A 14266-nucleotide genomic window follows, 5' to 3' on the forward strand; every position below is an offset into this window, starting at 1 on the left:
GTATTTTCACCTGGCATGTCAACGGCCATATTCCTCCCACGAACAACAGGTGTCTCCCCGGGTGCCTGACTTAAACAAACCACCTCACCATCAGAATCCTCCTGGTCAATTTCCTCCCCAGCGCCAGCAACACCCATATCCTCCTCATCCTGGTGTACTTCAACACTGACATCTTCAATCTGACTATCAGGAACTGGACTGCGGGTGCTCCTTCCAGCACTTGCAGGGGGCGTGCAAATGGTGGAAGGCGCATGCTCTTCACGTCCAGTGTTGGGAAGGTCAGGCATCGCAACCGACACAATTGGACTCTCCTTGTGGATTTGGGATTTCGAAGAATGCACAGTTCTTTGCTGTGCTGCTTTTGCCAGCTTGAGTCTTTTCATTTTTCTAGCGAGAGGCTGAGTGCTTCCATCCTCATGTGAAGCTGAACCACTAGCCATGAACATAGGCCAGGGCCTCAGCCGTTCCTTGCCACTCCGTGTGGTAAATGGCATATTGGCAAGTTTACGCTTCTCCTCCGACAATTTTATTTTAGGTTTTGGAGTCCTTTTTTTTCTGATATTTGGTGTTTTGGATTTGACATGCTCTGTACTATGACATTGGGCATCGGCCTTGGCAGACGACGTTGCTGGCATTTCATCGTCTCGGCCATGACTAGTGGCAGCAGCTTCAGCACGAGGTGGAAGTGGATCTTGATCTTTCCCTAATTTTGGAACCTCAACATTTTTGTTCTCCATATTTTAATAGGCACAACTAAAAGGCACCTCAGGTAAACAATGGAGATGGATACTAGTATACAATTATGGACTGCCTGCCGACTGCAGACACAGAGGTAGCCACAGCCGTGAACTACCGTACTGTACTGTGTCTGCAGCTAATATAGACTGGTTGATAAAGAGAAGATGTCTATGTAACTATGTATGTATAAAGAAGACTGAAAAAAATCCACGGTTAGGTGGTATACAATTATGGACGGACTGCCTGCCGAGTGCAGACACAGAGGTAGCCACAGCCGTGAACTACCGTACTGTACTGTGTCTGCAGCTAATATAGACTGGTTGATAAAGAGAAGATGTCTATGTAACTATGTATGTATAAAGAAGACTGAAAAAAATCCACGGTTAGGTGGTATACAATTATGGACGGACTGCCTGCCGAGTGCAGACACAGAGGTAGCCACAGCCGTGAACTACCGTACTGTACTGTGTCTGCAGCTAATATAGACTGGTTGATAAAGAGAAGATGTCTATGTAACTATGTATGTATAAAGAAGAATGAAAAAAAACCACGGTTAGGTGGTATACAATTATGGACGGACTGCCTGCCGAGTGCAGACACAGAGGTAGCCACAGCCGTGAACTACCGTACTGTACTGTGTCTGCAGCTAATATAGACTGGTTGATAAAGAGAAGATGTCTATGTAACTATGTATGTATAAAGAAGAATGAAAAAAAACCACGGTTAGGTGGTATACAATTATGGACGGACTGCCTGCCGAGTGCAGACACAGAGGTAGCCACAGCCGTGAACTACCGTACTGTACTGTGTCTGCAGCTAATATAGACTGGTTGATAAAGAGAAGATGTCTATGTAACTATGTATGTATAAAGAAGAATGAAAAAAATCCACGGTTAGGTGGTATTACAATTATGGACGGACTGCCTGCCGAGTGCAGAGACACAGAGGTAGCCACAGCCGTGAACTACCGTACTGTGTCTGCTGCGACTGGATGATAAATGATATAAAAAATATATATATATCACTACTGCAGCCGGACAGGTATATATTATATATTATATAATGACGGACCTGCTGGACACTGTCTGTCAGCAGAATGAGTTTTATTTTTATAGAATAAAAAAAAAAAAAACACACAAGTGAAGTCACACGACGAGTGTTTAACTTTTTCAGGCAATCACAATATAAGTATACTACTAACTATACTGGTGGTCAGTGTGGTCAGGTCACTGGTCAGTCACACTGGCAGTGGCACTCCTGCAGCAAAAGTGTGCACTGTTTAATTTTAATATAATATGTACTACTGGCTCCTGCTATAACCTATAACTGGCACTGCAGTAGTGCTCCCCAGTCTCCCCCACAATTATAAGCTGTGTGAGCTGAGCAGTCAGACAGATATATAATATATATAGATGATGCAGCACACTGGCCTGAGCCTGAGCAGTGCACACAGATATGGTATGTGACTGACTGAGTCACTGTGTGTATCGCTTTTTTCAGGCAGAGAACGGATATATTAAATAAACTGCACTGTGTGTCTGGTGGTCACTCACTATATAATATATTATGTACTCCTGGCTCCTGCTATAACCTATAACTGGCACTGCAGTAGTGCTCCCCAGTCTCCCCCACAATTATAAGCTGTGTGAGCTGAGCAGTCAGACAGATATATATAATATTATATATAGATAATAGATGATGCAGCACACTGGCCTGAGCCTGAGCAGTGCACACAGATATGGTATGTGACTGACTGAGTCACTGTGTGTATCGCTTTTTTCAGGCAGAGAACGGATATATTAAATAAACTGCACTGTGTGTCTGGTGGTCACTCACTATATAATATATTATGTACTCCTGGCTCCTGCTATAACCTATAACTGGCACTGCAGTAGTGCTCCCCAGTCTCCCCCACAATTATAAGCTGTGTGAGCTGAGCAGTCAGACAGATATATATAATATTATATATAGATAATAGATGATGCAGCACACTGGCCTGAGCCTGAGCAGTGCACACAGATATGGTATGTGACTGACTGAGTCACTGTGTGTATCGCTTTTTTCAGGCAGAGAACGGATATATTAAATAAACTGCACTGTGTGTCTGGTGGTCACTCACTATATAATATATTATGTACTCCTGGCTCCTGCTATAACCTATAACTGGCACTGCAGTAGTGCTCCCCAGTCTCCCCCACAATTATAAGCTGTGTGAGCTGAGCAGTCAGACAGATATATATAATATTATATATAGATAATAGATGATGCAGCACACTGGCCTGAGCCTGAGCAGTGCACACAGATATGGTATGTGACTGAGTCACTGTGTGCTGTGTATCGCTTTTTTCAGGCAGAGAACGGATTATAAAGTAAACTGCACTGTCCTCACTAGTAAACTCTCTCCACTCAGTCTCTACACTTCTACAGTAACAGTACTCCTCCTAGTCAGCTCCAGTAAATCTCTCTCAGTCTCTTATAATCTAAATGGAGAGGACGCCAGCCACGTCCTCTCCCTATCAATCTCAATGCACGTGTGAAAATGGCGGCGACGCGCGGCTCCTTATATAGAATCCGAGTCTCGCGATAGAATCCGAGCCTCGCGAGAATCCGACAGCGTCATGATGACGTTCGGGCGCGCTCGGGTTAACCGAGCAAGGCGGGAAGATCCGAGTCGCTCGGACCCGTGAAAAAAAACATGAAGTTCTGGCGGGTTCGGATTCAGAGAAACCGAACCCGCTCATCTCTAGCATGCATCTGCATTCTGTACATATGGATGCATCTGCATGCATGCATGTGCATATCAGATGAGATCAGACTCATGAATACATTTATTGGCACATGCAGGGAGGGATGTGCTTGAGTCAGGGGGCAAGAGGGGGTTTGGGCTAGGGGGGGGGGGGGGGGCGCAGAGATGTCAGTGTACCGGGCCCCAAAATTTCTGTTGCCGGCCCTGCTTGTGCTATATAAATAACTTAATAAATAAATATCTTTCCTTCCTACTTCTCCCCTGGTGTTGACACACTAAAGTGTATTAGGAAGACTCTTCGCCTGTTACACAGGGATTATCAAACACTAAAGGCCAGTACTCACTGGCCGATGCGGGAGAGATGTGTGCTGAGCGATCAGAGCGACACACAAGAGTGATCAGGCTTAAAATCTAAGCAATCTAGTCAAATTGCTTAGATTTTAAGCAGCGATCGCTCCATGAGTAACCCCCTTTACAGTAAAATCTTACATGCAAGTATTCTAGCTCAATTGCCCCCCTGTTGTAGGAGAAAATATTCCCCATTCACTCCATTGTGCCTGGACAGATATGATAGTGCTACATCATGAACACTCCTTCTTTACAAAGCTCCCAGCTAATTCCACTCACAATGCACCTTCTCAACAGCAAAATGTAATCCAATTGCCTAAACATGACAACTACTATTATTACATTTAATTCCCCCCACCCACACACATTTTATAATTTCAAGTATGACTTGAGCCCTATGAACTTACATATGTATATTAGCTTGGCAATTATTTAAATACAATTGAAACTCCTCTGACTCAGGTGTGCTGGGAGTGTGACTTTAAAAAAAAATCTACTACAAGAGACCAAATTGTGTTTGATTGCATTGGTGCTATTACAGAAGCCATTTTGTTAGAGTTATCTGCATAGGCCATGATAAGTGTTCATGTTTAAGCAAATACTTTGTTATTCATGTAGAGCTGGAGACACGTTGTTTAGTATCATGTCTCCCTTGTGACCATAAGTTTCCAATTAGTAATTTAACAGCTGCAGTGTCTAAATACATGCGTGGTCTTAGTAAATCTGTTTGGCTGTGCTGTTATTCTGAGGAAATGAAACTGTTACTTTGGATAAGTTTAATGCATATTTTATATGCTACAAGATGTAATTGTCAGTTACAGCCTTTATATCTGACTGGTAAGTGGTTCTTTTATGTACAGGCGTTTTGTGTGATTAACTAATACAGTATGTCTGTGTTTCAATGTAAAGAGGCTCAGAGCAAAGAAATAAGAGATTAATGAAACTCTGGACTCACAAGAATTGCAGATAGTTTTACTACACTTATTTTTATAGTGTTTCATTTATTCATGTCATTTAATGAACAAGATATTGTATACTGTATGTTTGCAGGAGTTGGTTTTCCTTTTAGGTCAGTCAGTTTGTGGTTGGCAGTTTAAATTCTGTGTTTGGTTTAGTAAAAAGAATGAAGATGTACTACTGAACTATCCCTAATACAGACTCTGGTCATTTGTGTTTGGAAATGCTTGAAAGCTGAGGGATGTAAAATGGTACTATAGCAGTGGTACCCAAAGGGTGTGGTATGCATGACCGGTGGTCAGCATACCGGCACCAGTATGCTGGCCAACGCAACAAGTCCCTTGTGGGAATAGGCCCAGTCGGGATTGTGAGGGAGTGGGATGTAGGGGGAGGTATTGTGATCGGTGGTCTCCTGACTGCTGGTCACATAATTGCATCCCGTTCCCAAACTTTCTTCAATCACTGCTCCCTAGAGTATCACCATCTTTGTTACAGCACCCCTAGGATAATTGTTTTTATCTATTTTTTTATTTTTTATGGACAAATATGAAAAAAAATTAAAATCAAGTCTATTACGGGTTAGTTATTTGGTGGTGTACAGAGTTGTGATTCTGATAATGTCCACATGTTTTAACCTGGGCTGCCAACTTGAGGCACCCCTGTAGGGCCTCATGGTACCCCGGGGTGCCTAGGCACATGGTTTCGGAACCACTGTACTACAGTATATGTTTATATGAATATATGTTCTGTGTGTCTAAAAAAACAAAATTCCTGTAATACCCCTTTTACACAAAAATCCCTGATACGGAACACGGATTTACCCCATTTTCACTGCACAACGGTGTAGTGTGTTTTAAGGCTGGTGCTTAGACACTGGCGTATCTATAATGGGTGCAGTGTGTGCGGTGCACATGGGCCCTTGAGTCCAGAGGGGGCCCCCACCGCACACGCTACACCCATTTTCTAAATACTCACCCCCTCCGGAGTCCGTTGCCAACGTCTGCGTCAGTGTTAAAACTCAGTGAAAATGGCGCAGCGCCATTTTCACGGAGTTCTGCACATGCGCAGTACAAAAATCACTGGGTAAATGGCCGCTGCACCATTTTCACAGAGATCTGTGCATGTGCAGTAGAGTCTGAGCACTCTCAGCGCTGTTGGCAGAGAGGAGGGGGCCCGAACGGAGGAGGCTGCACCCAGGCCTCCTCCTCTCTTAGAGTGCCCCTGCGCTTAGAGATGACATCTCCAATCACTAGGTAATCTTTTGATCAGGACTACCGGGCCGCCTTGGTGACAAGCACAACCTCCATCTCTGTAGTGAATGGATGCTGCCGCACTCACGTGCGCAGCATCCATTCACCTTCATCCTGGCATCACTGCTATCTGCATAGTAGGGCAGACAGAAGTGTGCGCCCTGTCCCCCAACCTCCCACCCGCCCGCAGATTGCTGCGGTTGGGAGGTATGAGATCTCACATCACTGTAAACGGGATTGACCTGGGTTACCCACTTACACTGGGAAACTAGTCATGATAGAGTGAAAGATGAATGCAGCAATGTACAGAGACATCCTGGATGAAAACCTGCTCCAGAGTGCTCTTGACCTCAGACTGGGGTGACTGTTCATCTTTCAGCAGGACAACGACCCTAAGCACACAGCCAAGATATCAAAGGAGTGGCTTCAGGACAACTCTGTGAATGTCCTTGAGTGGCCCAGATTTGAATCCAATTGAACATCTTTGGAGAGATCTGAAGATGGCTGTGCACTGACGCTTCCCATCCAACCTGATGGAGCTTGAGAGGTGCTGCAAAGAGGAATGGGCGAAACTGGCCAAAGATAGGTGTGCCAAGCTTGTGGCATCATATTCAAAAAGACTTGAGGCTGTAATTGCTGCCAAAGGTGCATCAACAAAGTATTGATCAAAAGCTGTGAATACTTATGTATATGTGATTTCTTAGTTTTTTATTTTTAATAAAAGTTTTTCAGATTTTTGCAAATTTATCACATTGTCATTGTGGGGTATTGTGTGTACAATTTTGAGGGAAAAAAATGAATTTATTCCAGTTTGGAATAAGGCTGTAACATTACAAAATGTGAAGAAAGTTAAGCAATGTGAATACTTTCCGGATGCACTGTATGTATTGGGGATTTGAAGGAACTGTATGAAGGAACTTTTACTGCAGGCTCATGACTTCTTATGACACTCCTCAGTTAAGGGGCCTATGTACTAAAACTTGGAGAGAGATAAAGTACCAACCAGCTCCTTACTGTATCTTTCTCTGGCAGGGTCCACAGGTTATCCACAGGATAACAATGGGATATGATGGAGTGACAGCGGATTGGCACCAAACGATCAAAAGCTTTCTGGCCTCCCAGGATGCAATGGGCACGTCCATGTATCCCGCCCACTGCCTCAGGCAAATAGTTTTTTTGTTTGGTGCAGCAGGAGCCAGACCATGGTCAGAGAGCTGCAGTTTTGTTTTTTTAGCAGCCCTAAGCTTTCTTATGTTGTTTTTATAGTCTTACTAGTTTTTTTGAGTGATCTTTCCAAACGGCATCTTATATGCTTAGAAAGAGTTGCTCCAACAACTCTCCGCCGGGTCTCGACAACGCTTACCCATGAGTACATTGCTGTTTCGGGGGTGTCTGTGTCGGATCTACTAGCAGGTCCAGCAGACGTTACCAGGCTGTGGTCAGAGCGTGGAGAGAAGGTAAGGAATCGGTTCCGTTTAGTAGATGGAATATGGACACAGCCGCAATGTATTGGGAGGAGACTACCAAACAGCTGCTGATGCGCCGCAACCACGGATGCTCCAGCATCCTTAGGCACCAGGAATAGCATGAGGCCACGATCCCTAGGGTTGATGTCAGACTCTCTACTGGTCGCTCCCCCCCCCCCCCCCCCCGGTTCATGACCAGTTTCCGCCGAGTCTCCCGCCATGATCTGATTCCTCGCTTCCGTCTCAGACGCTACCTGAGGGGACTCAGTCGCAGCATAAGCCACTGCGTCTGTGTTCACTGGGCGCTACCACAAAAGATCTAGTCACAGCATAAGTGGCAGTGTGACAACTGCGTCTCTGTTCACTGAACATTACCGTGAGGAGACTCTGTCGCAGTATAGGCGGCTGGGTGACCGGTGCGTCTGTGTTCACTATAGGTTCCTAGAGCGACAGTGAACACTAGTAGCGTCTGGATCCACTTAGCGTTCGCTAACGTATTGAATGATTACTGGAAGCGAGGTGAGTCTCCCTGTATCCCACTCTACTGAGTACGGGCTATACAGCACTAAATTTCTATCTACTTTTTCAGTATTAATAGTTAAGTGCCTATTGTATGAGTCTGTGTACATTTACTGTGGTTTTCTTTGCATTGCGTCTGAATACGTTAGATCTATTTACACAGGATTCAGTAAATGTTTGCCCTACAAAAAGTGTAGTTGATGTGCTCATATGACTACTATATAGCATGTGGCTGATTGCTAGTGTGATTGCTGACTTTACTATATGTTCAGTCACAAATTGTGTAGTACACTGTGAAAGTGCTGATTATTTGTCATGTCTAAGAGCAGCAAAGGTGACAAAGGTACACTTACACCAACACTCATATCATGTTTGTCTTGCAAAACAGTATTTCTCTTACGTCCTAGAGTATGCTGAGGACTCCGTAAGGACCATGGGGAATAGACGGGCTCCGCAGGAGACATGGGCACTAAAAAGAACTTTAGATATGGGTGTGCACTGGCTCCTCCCTCTATGCCCCTCCTCCAGACCTCAGTTTGATACTGTGCCCAGAGGAGACTGGGTGCATTGCAGGGGAGCTCTCCTGAGTTTCCTGAAATAAATTATTTTTGTTAGGTTTTTTAATTTCAGGGAGCCTGCTGGCAACAGGCTCCCTGCATCAAGGGACTGAGGAGAGAGAAGCAGACCTTCTTAAATGCTAGGCTCTGCTTCTTAGGCTACTGGATACCATTAGCTCCAGAGGGAGTCGGAACGCAGGTCTCTCCTAGCTGTTCGTCCCGGAGCCGCGCCACCGTCCTCCTCACAGAGCCGGAAGATAGAATCCGGGTGAGTATGAGAAGATAAGAAGACTTCAGATCTTCACTGAGGTAATGCGCTGCGGTAATGCTGCGCGCCATTGCTCCCACACAAAAAAACACACGGCAGGCACTGTAAGGGTGCAGGGGGGGGCGCCCTGGGCAGCAATTTAAACCTCTGGGACTGGCAAAAAAAGTTTATATATAGGCTCTGCACTGTATATTGGAGATCCCCCGCCAGTTTTTAAAAGGAATCAAGCGGAACCGAAGCCCGCCGCTGAGGGGGCGAAGCTTGATTCCTCAGCACTCTCCAGCGCCATTTTCTCCACAGCACACCGCTGAGAAGCTGGCTCCCCGGACTCTCCCCTGCTGAACACTGACAGAGGGTTTTAAAGAAGGGGGGGGCACATAATTTGGCGCAGTGAATACATATATAATAAAAGCGCTATCTGGGTATTTTTCCATGGTCATTGGCACTGTGTGCTGGCATACTCACTCTCTGTCTCTCCAAAGGGCCTTGTGGGGGAGCTGTCTCCAGATAGAAAATTCCCTGAGTGTGTGGGGTTCGGTACGTGTGTCGGCATGTCTGAAGCGGAAGGCTCTTCTAGGAAGGAGGTGGAGCAAATGTGTGGTGTCCGTCGGCAACGCCGACACCTGACTGGTTGGATATGTGGAATGTTTTAAATGCAAATGTGAATTTATTACACAAAAGGTTGGACAAAGCAGAGTCCAGGGAATGTACAGGGAGTCTAGCCCTGCCTTTCACTATGTCGCAGGGACCTTCTGGGTCTCAAAAGCGCCCACTATCCCAAGTAGTAGACACTGATACCGACACGGATTCTGACTCCAGTGTCGACTACGATGATGCAAAGTTGCAGCCAAAATTGGCTAAAAGTATTCATTATATGATTATTGCAATAAAAGATGTGTTGCATATCACAGATGACCCCTCTGTCCCTGACACGAGGGTGCGCATGTATAAGGAAAAGAAACCTGAGGTAACCTTTCCCCATCTCATGAGCTGAATGAGTTATTTGAAAAGGCTTGGGAATCTCCAGACAAAAAACTGCAGATTCCCAAAAGGATTCTTATGGCGTATCCTTTCCCGGCTCAGGACAGGATACGGTGGGAATCCTCCCCAAGGGTGGACAAAGCGTTGTCACGCTTATCCAAAAAGGTAGCGCTGCCATCTCAAGATACGGCAACCCTCAAGGATCCTGCTGATCGCAGGCAGGAGACTACCCTGAAGTCAATTTACACACATAGTGGTACCTTACTCAGACCGGCGATAGCGTCGGCTTGGGTTTGTAGCGCTGTAGCAGCGTGGACAGATACCTTATCTGCTGATATAGATACGCTGGATAAGGAAACCATTTTATTGACCCTGGGTCATATTAAAGATGCTGTCCTATATATGAGAGATGCTCAGAGACATTGGCCTACTGGGTTCCAGAGCCAACGCTATGGCGATTTCGGCTAGATGAGCCCTATGGACTTGACAATGGACGGGTGATGCGACTCGAAGAGGCATATGGAGGTTTTACCTTACAAGGGTGATAAATTGTTTGGGGAAGGTCTCACGGACCTAGTTTCCACAGCTACGGCAGGTAAATCAACTTTTTTGCCTTATGCTTCCTCACAGCCTAAGAAAACGCCACATTATCAGATGCAGTCCTTTCGGTCACATAAACCCAAGAGAGTACGGGGATCTTCCTTTCTTGCCAGAGGTAAGGGCAGGGGGAAAAAGCTGCCAACCACAGCTAGTTCCCAGGAGCTGAAGTCCTCCCCGGCCTCTACAAAATCCACCGCATGACGCTGGGGCTCCGCTGAGGGAGTTTGCCCCCGTGGGGGCACGTCTTCGACTTTTCAGCCACGTCTGGGTTCACTCACAGGTGGATCCCTGGGCAATAAAAATTGTTTCCCAGGGTTACAAGCTGGAATTCGAAGAGGTGCCTCCTCGCCGGTTTTTCAAATCAGACCTACCGGCTTCTCCCACAGAGAGGGAGATAGTTTTAAATGCAATTCAAAAATTGTGTCTTCAACAAGTGGTGGTCAAAGTTCCCCTGCTTCAGCAGGGGATGGGGTATTACTCAACCCCATTTTAAATTTAAAGTCCTTAAACCGGTTCAAGTTCAAGATGGAATTGCTAAAAGCGGTCATCGCCAGCCTGGAAGGGGGGGATTATATGATGTCCCTGGACATAAAGGATGCATACCTTCATGTCCCCATATATCCGCCTCATCAGGCGTTCCTGAGATTTGCTGTACAGGATTGTCATTACCACTTTCAGACACTGTTTGGGCTTTCCACTGCCCCGAGGATTTTCTCCAAGGTAATGGCGGAAATGATGGTGCTCCTGCGCAAGCAGGGTGTCACAGTTATCCCGTACTTGGACGATCTCCTAATAAAAGTGAGATCAAGAGAGCAGTTGCTGAACAGAGTATCACTTTCCCTGAAGGTGTTGCAACAGCACGGCTGGATTCTCAATATCCCGAAGTCACAGTTGGTTCCAACGACTCGTTTGCCTTTCTTAGGCATGATTCTGGATACAGACCAGAAAAGGGTTTATCTTCCGATGGAAAAGGCCCAAGAACTCATGAATTTGGTCAGGGACCTATTGAAGCCAAAAATAGTGTGTCTGCATCACTGCACTCGAGTTCTGGGAAAGATGGCCATTCCATTCGGCAGGTTCCATGCGAGGACTTTTCAATGGGACCTTCTGGACAAGTGGTCCGGGTCACATCTACAGATTCATCAGATGATCACCCTGTCCCCCAGGGCCAGGGTATCTCTCCTGTGGTGGCTGCAGAGTGCTCACCTTCTAGAGGGTCGCAGGTTCGGCATTCAGGACTGGGTTCTGGTAACCACGGACGTGAGCCTCCGAGGTTGGGGAGCAGTCTCACAGGGAAGAAACTTCCAAGGTCTCTGGTCAAGCTAGGAGGCTTGTCTTCACATCAACATACTGGAGTTGAGGGCAATATACAACGGCCTTCGTCAAGTGGAGAATTTGCTTCGCGACCTACCGGCTCTGATTCAGTCAGACAACATCACCGCAGTGGCTCATGTAAACTGCCAAGGCGGCACAAAGAGCAGAGTGGCAATGGCAGAAGCCACCAGGATTCTTCGCTGGGCGGAAAATTATGTAAGCGCTCTGACAGCAGTGGACAACTGGGAAGCAGACTTCCTCAGCAGACACGATCTACATCCAGGAGAGTGGGGACTTCATCAAGAAGTCTTCGCAGAGATTGCAAGTCAGTGGGGACTGCCTCAGATAGACATGATGGCGTCACGCCTCAACAAGAAACTACCGAGGTATTGCGCCAGGTCAAGGGACCCTCAGGCAGTGGCAGTAAACGCCCTGGTGACACCGTGCGTGTTCCAGTCAGTCTGTGTTTCCTCCTCCTTACTCTCATCTCCAAGATATTGAGAATCATAAGACGAAGAGGAGTACAGACCATTCTCATTGTTCCAGATTGGCCGCGAAGGGCCTGGTATCCGGATCTGCAGTAAATGCTCACAGAAGATCCATGGCCTCTTCCTCTCAGACAGGACCTGTTACAACAGGGGCCCTGTCTGTTCCAAGACTTACCGCGGCTGCGTTTGACTGCATGGCGGTTGAACGCCGGATCCTAGTGAAAAAGGGCATTCTGGATGAGGTCATTTCTACTCTGATAAAGGCTAGGACATTATCACCGTATATGGCGGTAGTATTTATCTTGGTGCGAGTCCAGGAATGCTCCTCCGGAAGAATTCCATCTGGGCCGTTTCCTTCACTTCCTACAGACTGGAGTGAATTTGGGCCTAAAATTAGGCTCCATTAAGGTTCAGATTTCGGCCCTATCCATTTTCTTTCAGAAGGAATTGGCTTCTCTCCCAGAAGTCCAGACTTTTGTGAAGGGAGTGCTGCATATCCAGCCTCCTTTTGTACCTCCAGTGGCGCCCTGGGACCTTAACGTGGTGTTGCGGTTCGTTAAGTCTCACTGGTTTGAACCACTTAAAACGGTGGAATTAAAGTACCTCACTTGGAAAGTGGTCATGTTGTTGGCCTTGGCATCGGCAAGGCGAGTGTCGGAATTGGCGGCTTTATCTCACAAAAGCCCCTATCTGATTTTCCATGTGGGTAGAGCGTAGTTGCGGACTCGTCCTCAATTTTTGCCCAAGGTGGTTTCCTCTTTTCATATGAACCAACCTATTGTGGTGCCTGTGGCTATGCGGGACTTGGAGGATTCCGAGTCCCTTGATGTGGTCAGGGCATTGAAAATTTATGTGGCCAGAACGGCTCGGGTTAGGAAAACAGAGGCACTGTTTGTCCTGTATGCAGCCGACAAGGTTGGCGCTCCTGCTTCGAAACAGACTATTGCTCGCTGGATCTGTAACACGATTCAGCAAGCTCATTCTACGGCTGGATTGCCGTTACCAAATTCAGTAATGGCCCATTCCACTAGGAAGGTGGGCTCTTCTTGGGCGGCTGCCCGAGGTGTCTCGGCATTACAGCTGTGCCGAGCTGCTACTTGGTCGGGTTCAAACACCTTTGCAAAGTTCTACAAGTTTGATACCCTGGCTGATGAGGACCTCGTGTTTGCTCAATCGGTGCTGCAGAGTCATCCGCACTCTCCCGCCCGTTTTGGAGCTTTGGTATAATCCCCATGGTCCTTAAGGAGTCCCCAGCATCCTCTAGGACGTAAGAGAAAATAAGATTTTAAACCTACCGGTAAATCTTTTTCTCCTAGTCCGTAGAGGATGCTGGGCGCCCGTCCCAGTGCGGACTACATCTGCAAGACTTGTATATAGTTTTTGCTTACATAAGGGTTATGTTACAGTTTTGATCAGTCTTGGGCTGATGCTGTTTTGTTTCATACTGTTAACTGGTTCGTATATTCCAGGTTATACGGTGTGGATGGTGTGAGCTGGTATGAATCGTGCCCTTAGATTAACAAAAATCCTTTCCTCGTACTGTCCGTCTCCTCTGGGCACAGTTTCTGTAACTGAGGTCTGGAGGAGGGGCATAGAGGGAGGAGCCAGTGCACACCCATATCTAAAGTTCTTTTTAGTGCCCATGTCTCCTGCGGAGCCCGTCTATTCCCCATGGTCCTTACGGAGTCCCCAGCATCCTCTACGGACTAGGAGATAAAGATATACCGGTAGGTTTAAAATCTTATTTATCCTCTCAGGATCTGGTTTATGTGCAAATTGTTTTGCTTTTCAGCAGAACACAAGGCAGATCCCTGTACAAGATCAGGTGCAGATGGATCCACCTTGGGCTATGTCCGTATAGACTTTGGGGGTCATTCTGAGTTGAACACTAGCCACTGTTTTTCGCTGCGTAGCGTTCAGTGTAAAAAATGGCTAATCTGCGCATGCACTTCAATAAGCACGCGCAAAGTACGGGTAGAAAGAGCTTTGTGGTTTTGCACAGGTTCTAGCGACGTTTTCAGTTGCACTGTCGGC

The 14266-nt window shown here is 46.5% G+C and overlaps 1 protein-coding gene across 1 annotated transcript in view; it reads left to right on the plus strand.

Moving 5' to 3' along the window:
* Positions 1–4490: 4490 nt before the first annotated feature.
* The window catches only part of GFY (golgi associated olfactory signaling regulator), a 387029-nt gene continuing 377253 nt past the window's right edge, over positions 4491–14266 (plus strand). Inside the window, exon 1 of the mRNA XM_063942895.1 lies at positions 4491–4669. Within this exon, the coding sequence (XP_063798965.1) occupies positions 4537–4669 (133 nt within the window). The 5' untranslated portion in view covers positions 4491–4536. The remainder of the gene's footprint in view (positions 4670–14266) is intronic.

The sequence above is a fragment of the Pseudophryne corroboree genome, chromosome 10 (assembly GCF_028390025.1).
Source record: "Pseudophryne corroboree isolate aPseCor3 chromosome 10, aPseCor3.hap2, whole genome shotgun sequence".
NCBI lineage: Eukaryota > Metazoa > Chordata > Amphibia > Anura > Myobatrachidae > Pseudophryne > Pseudophryne corroboree.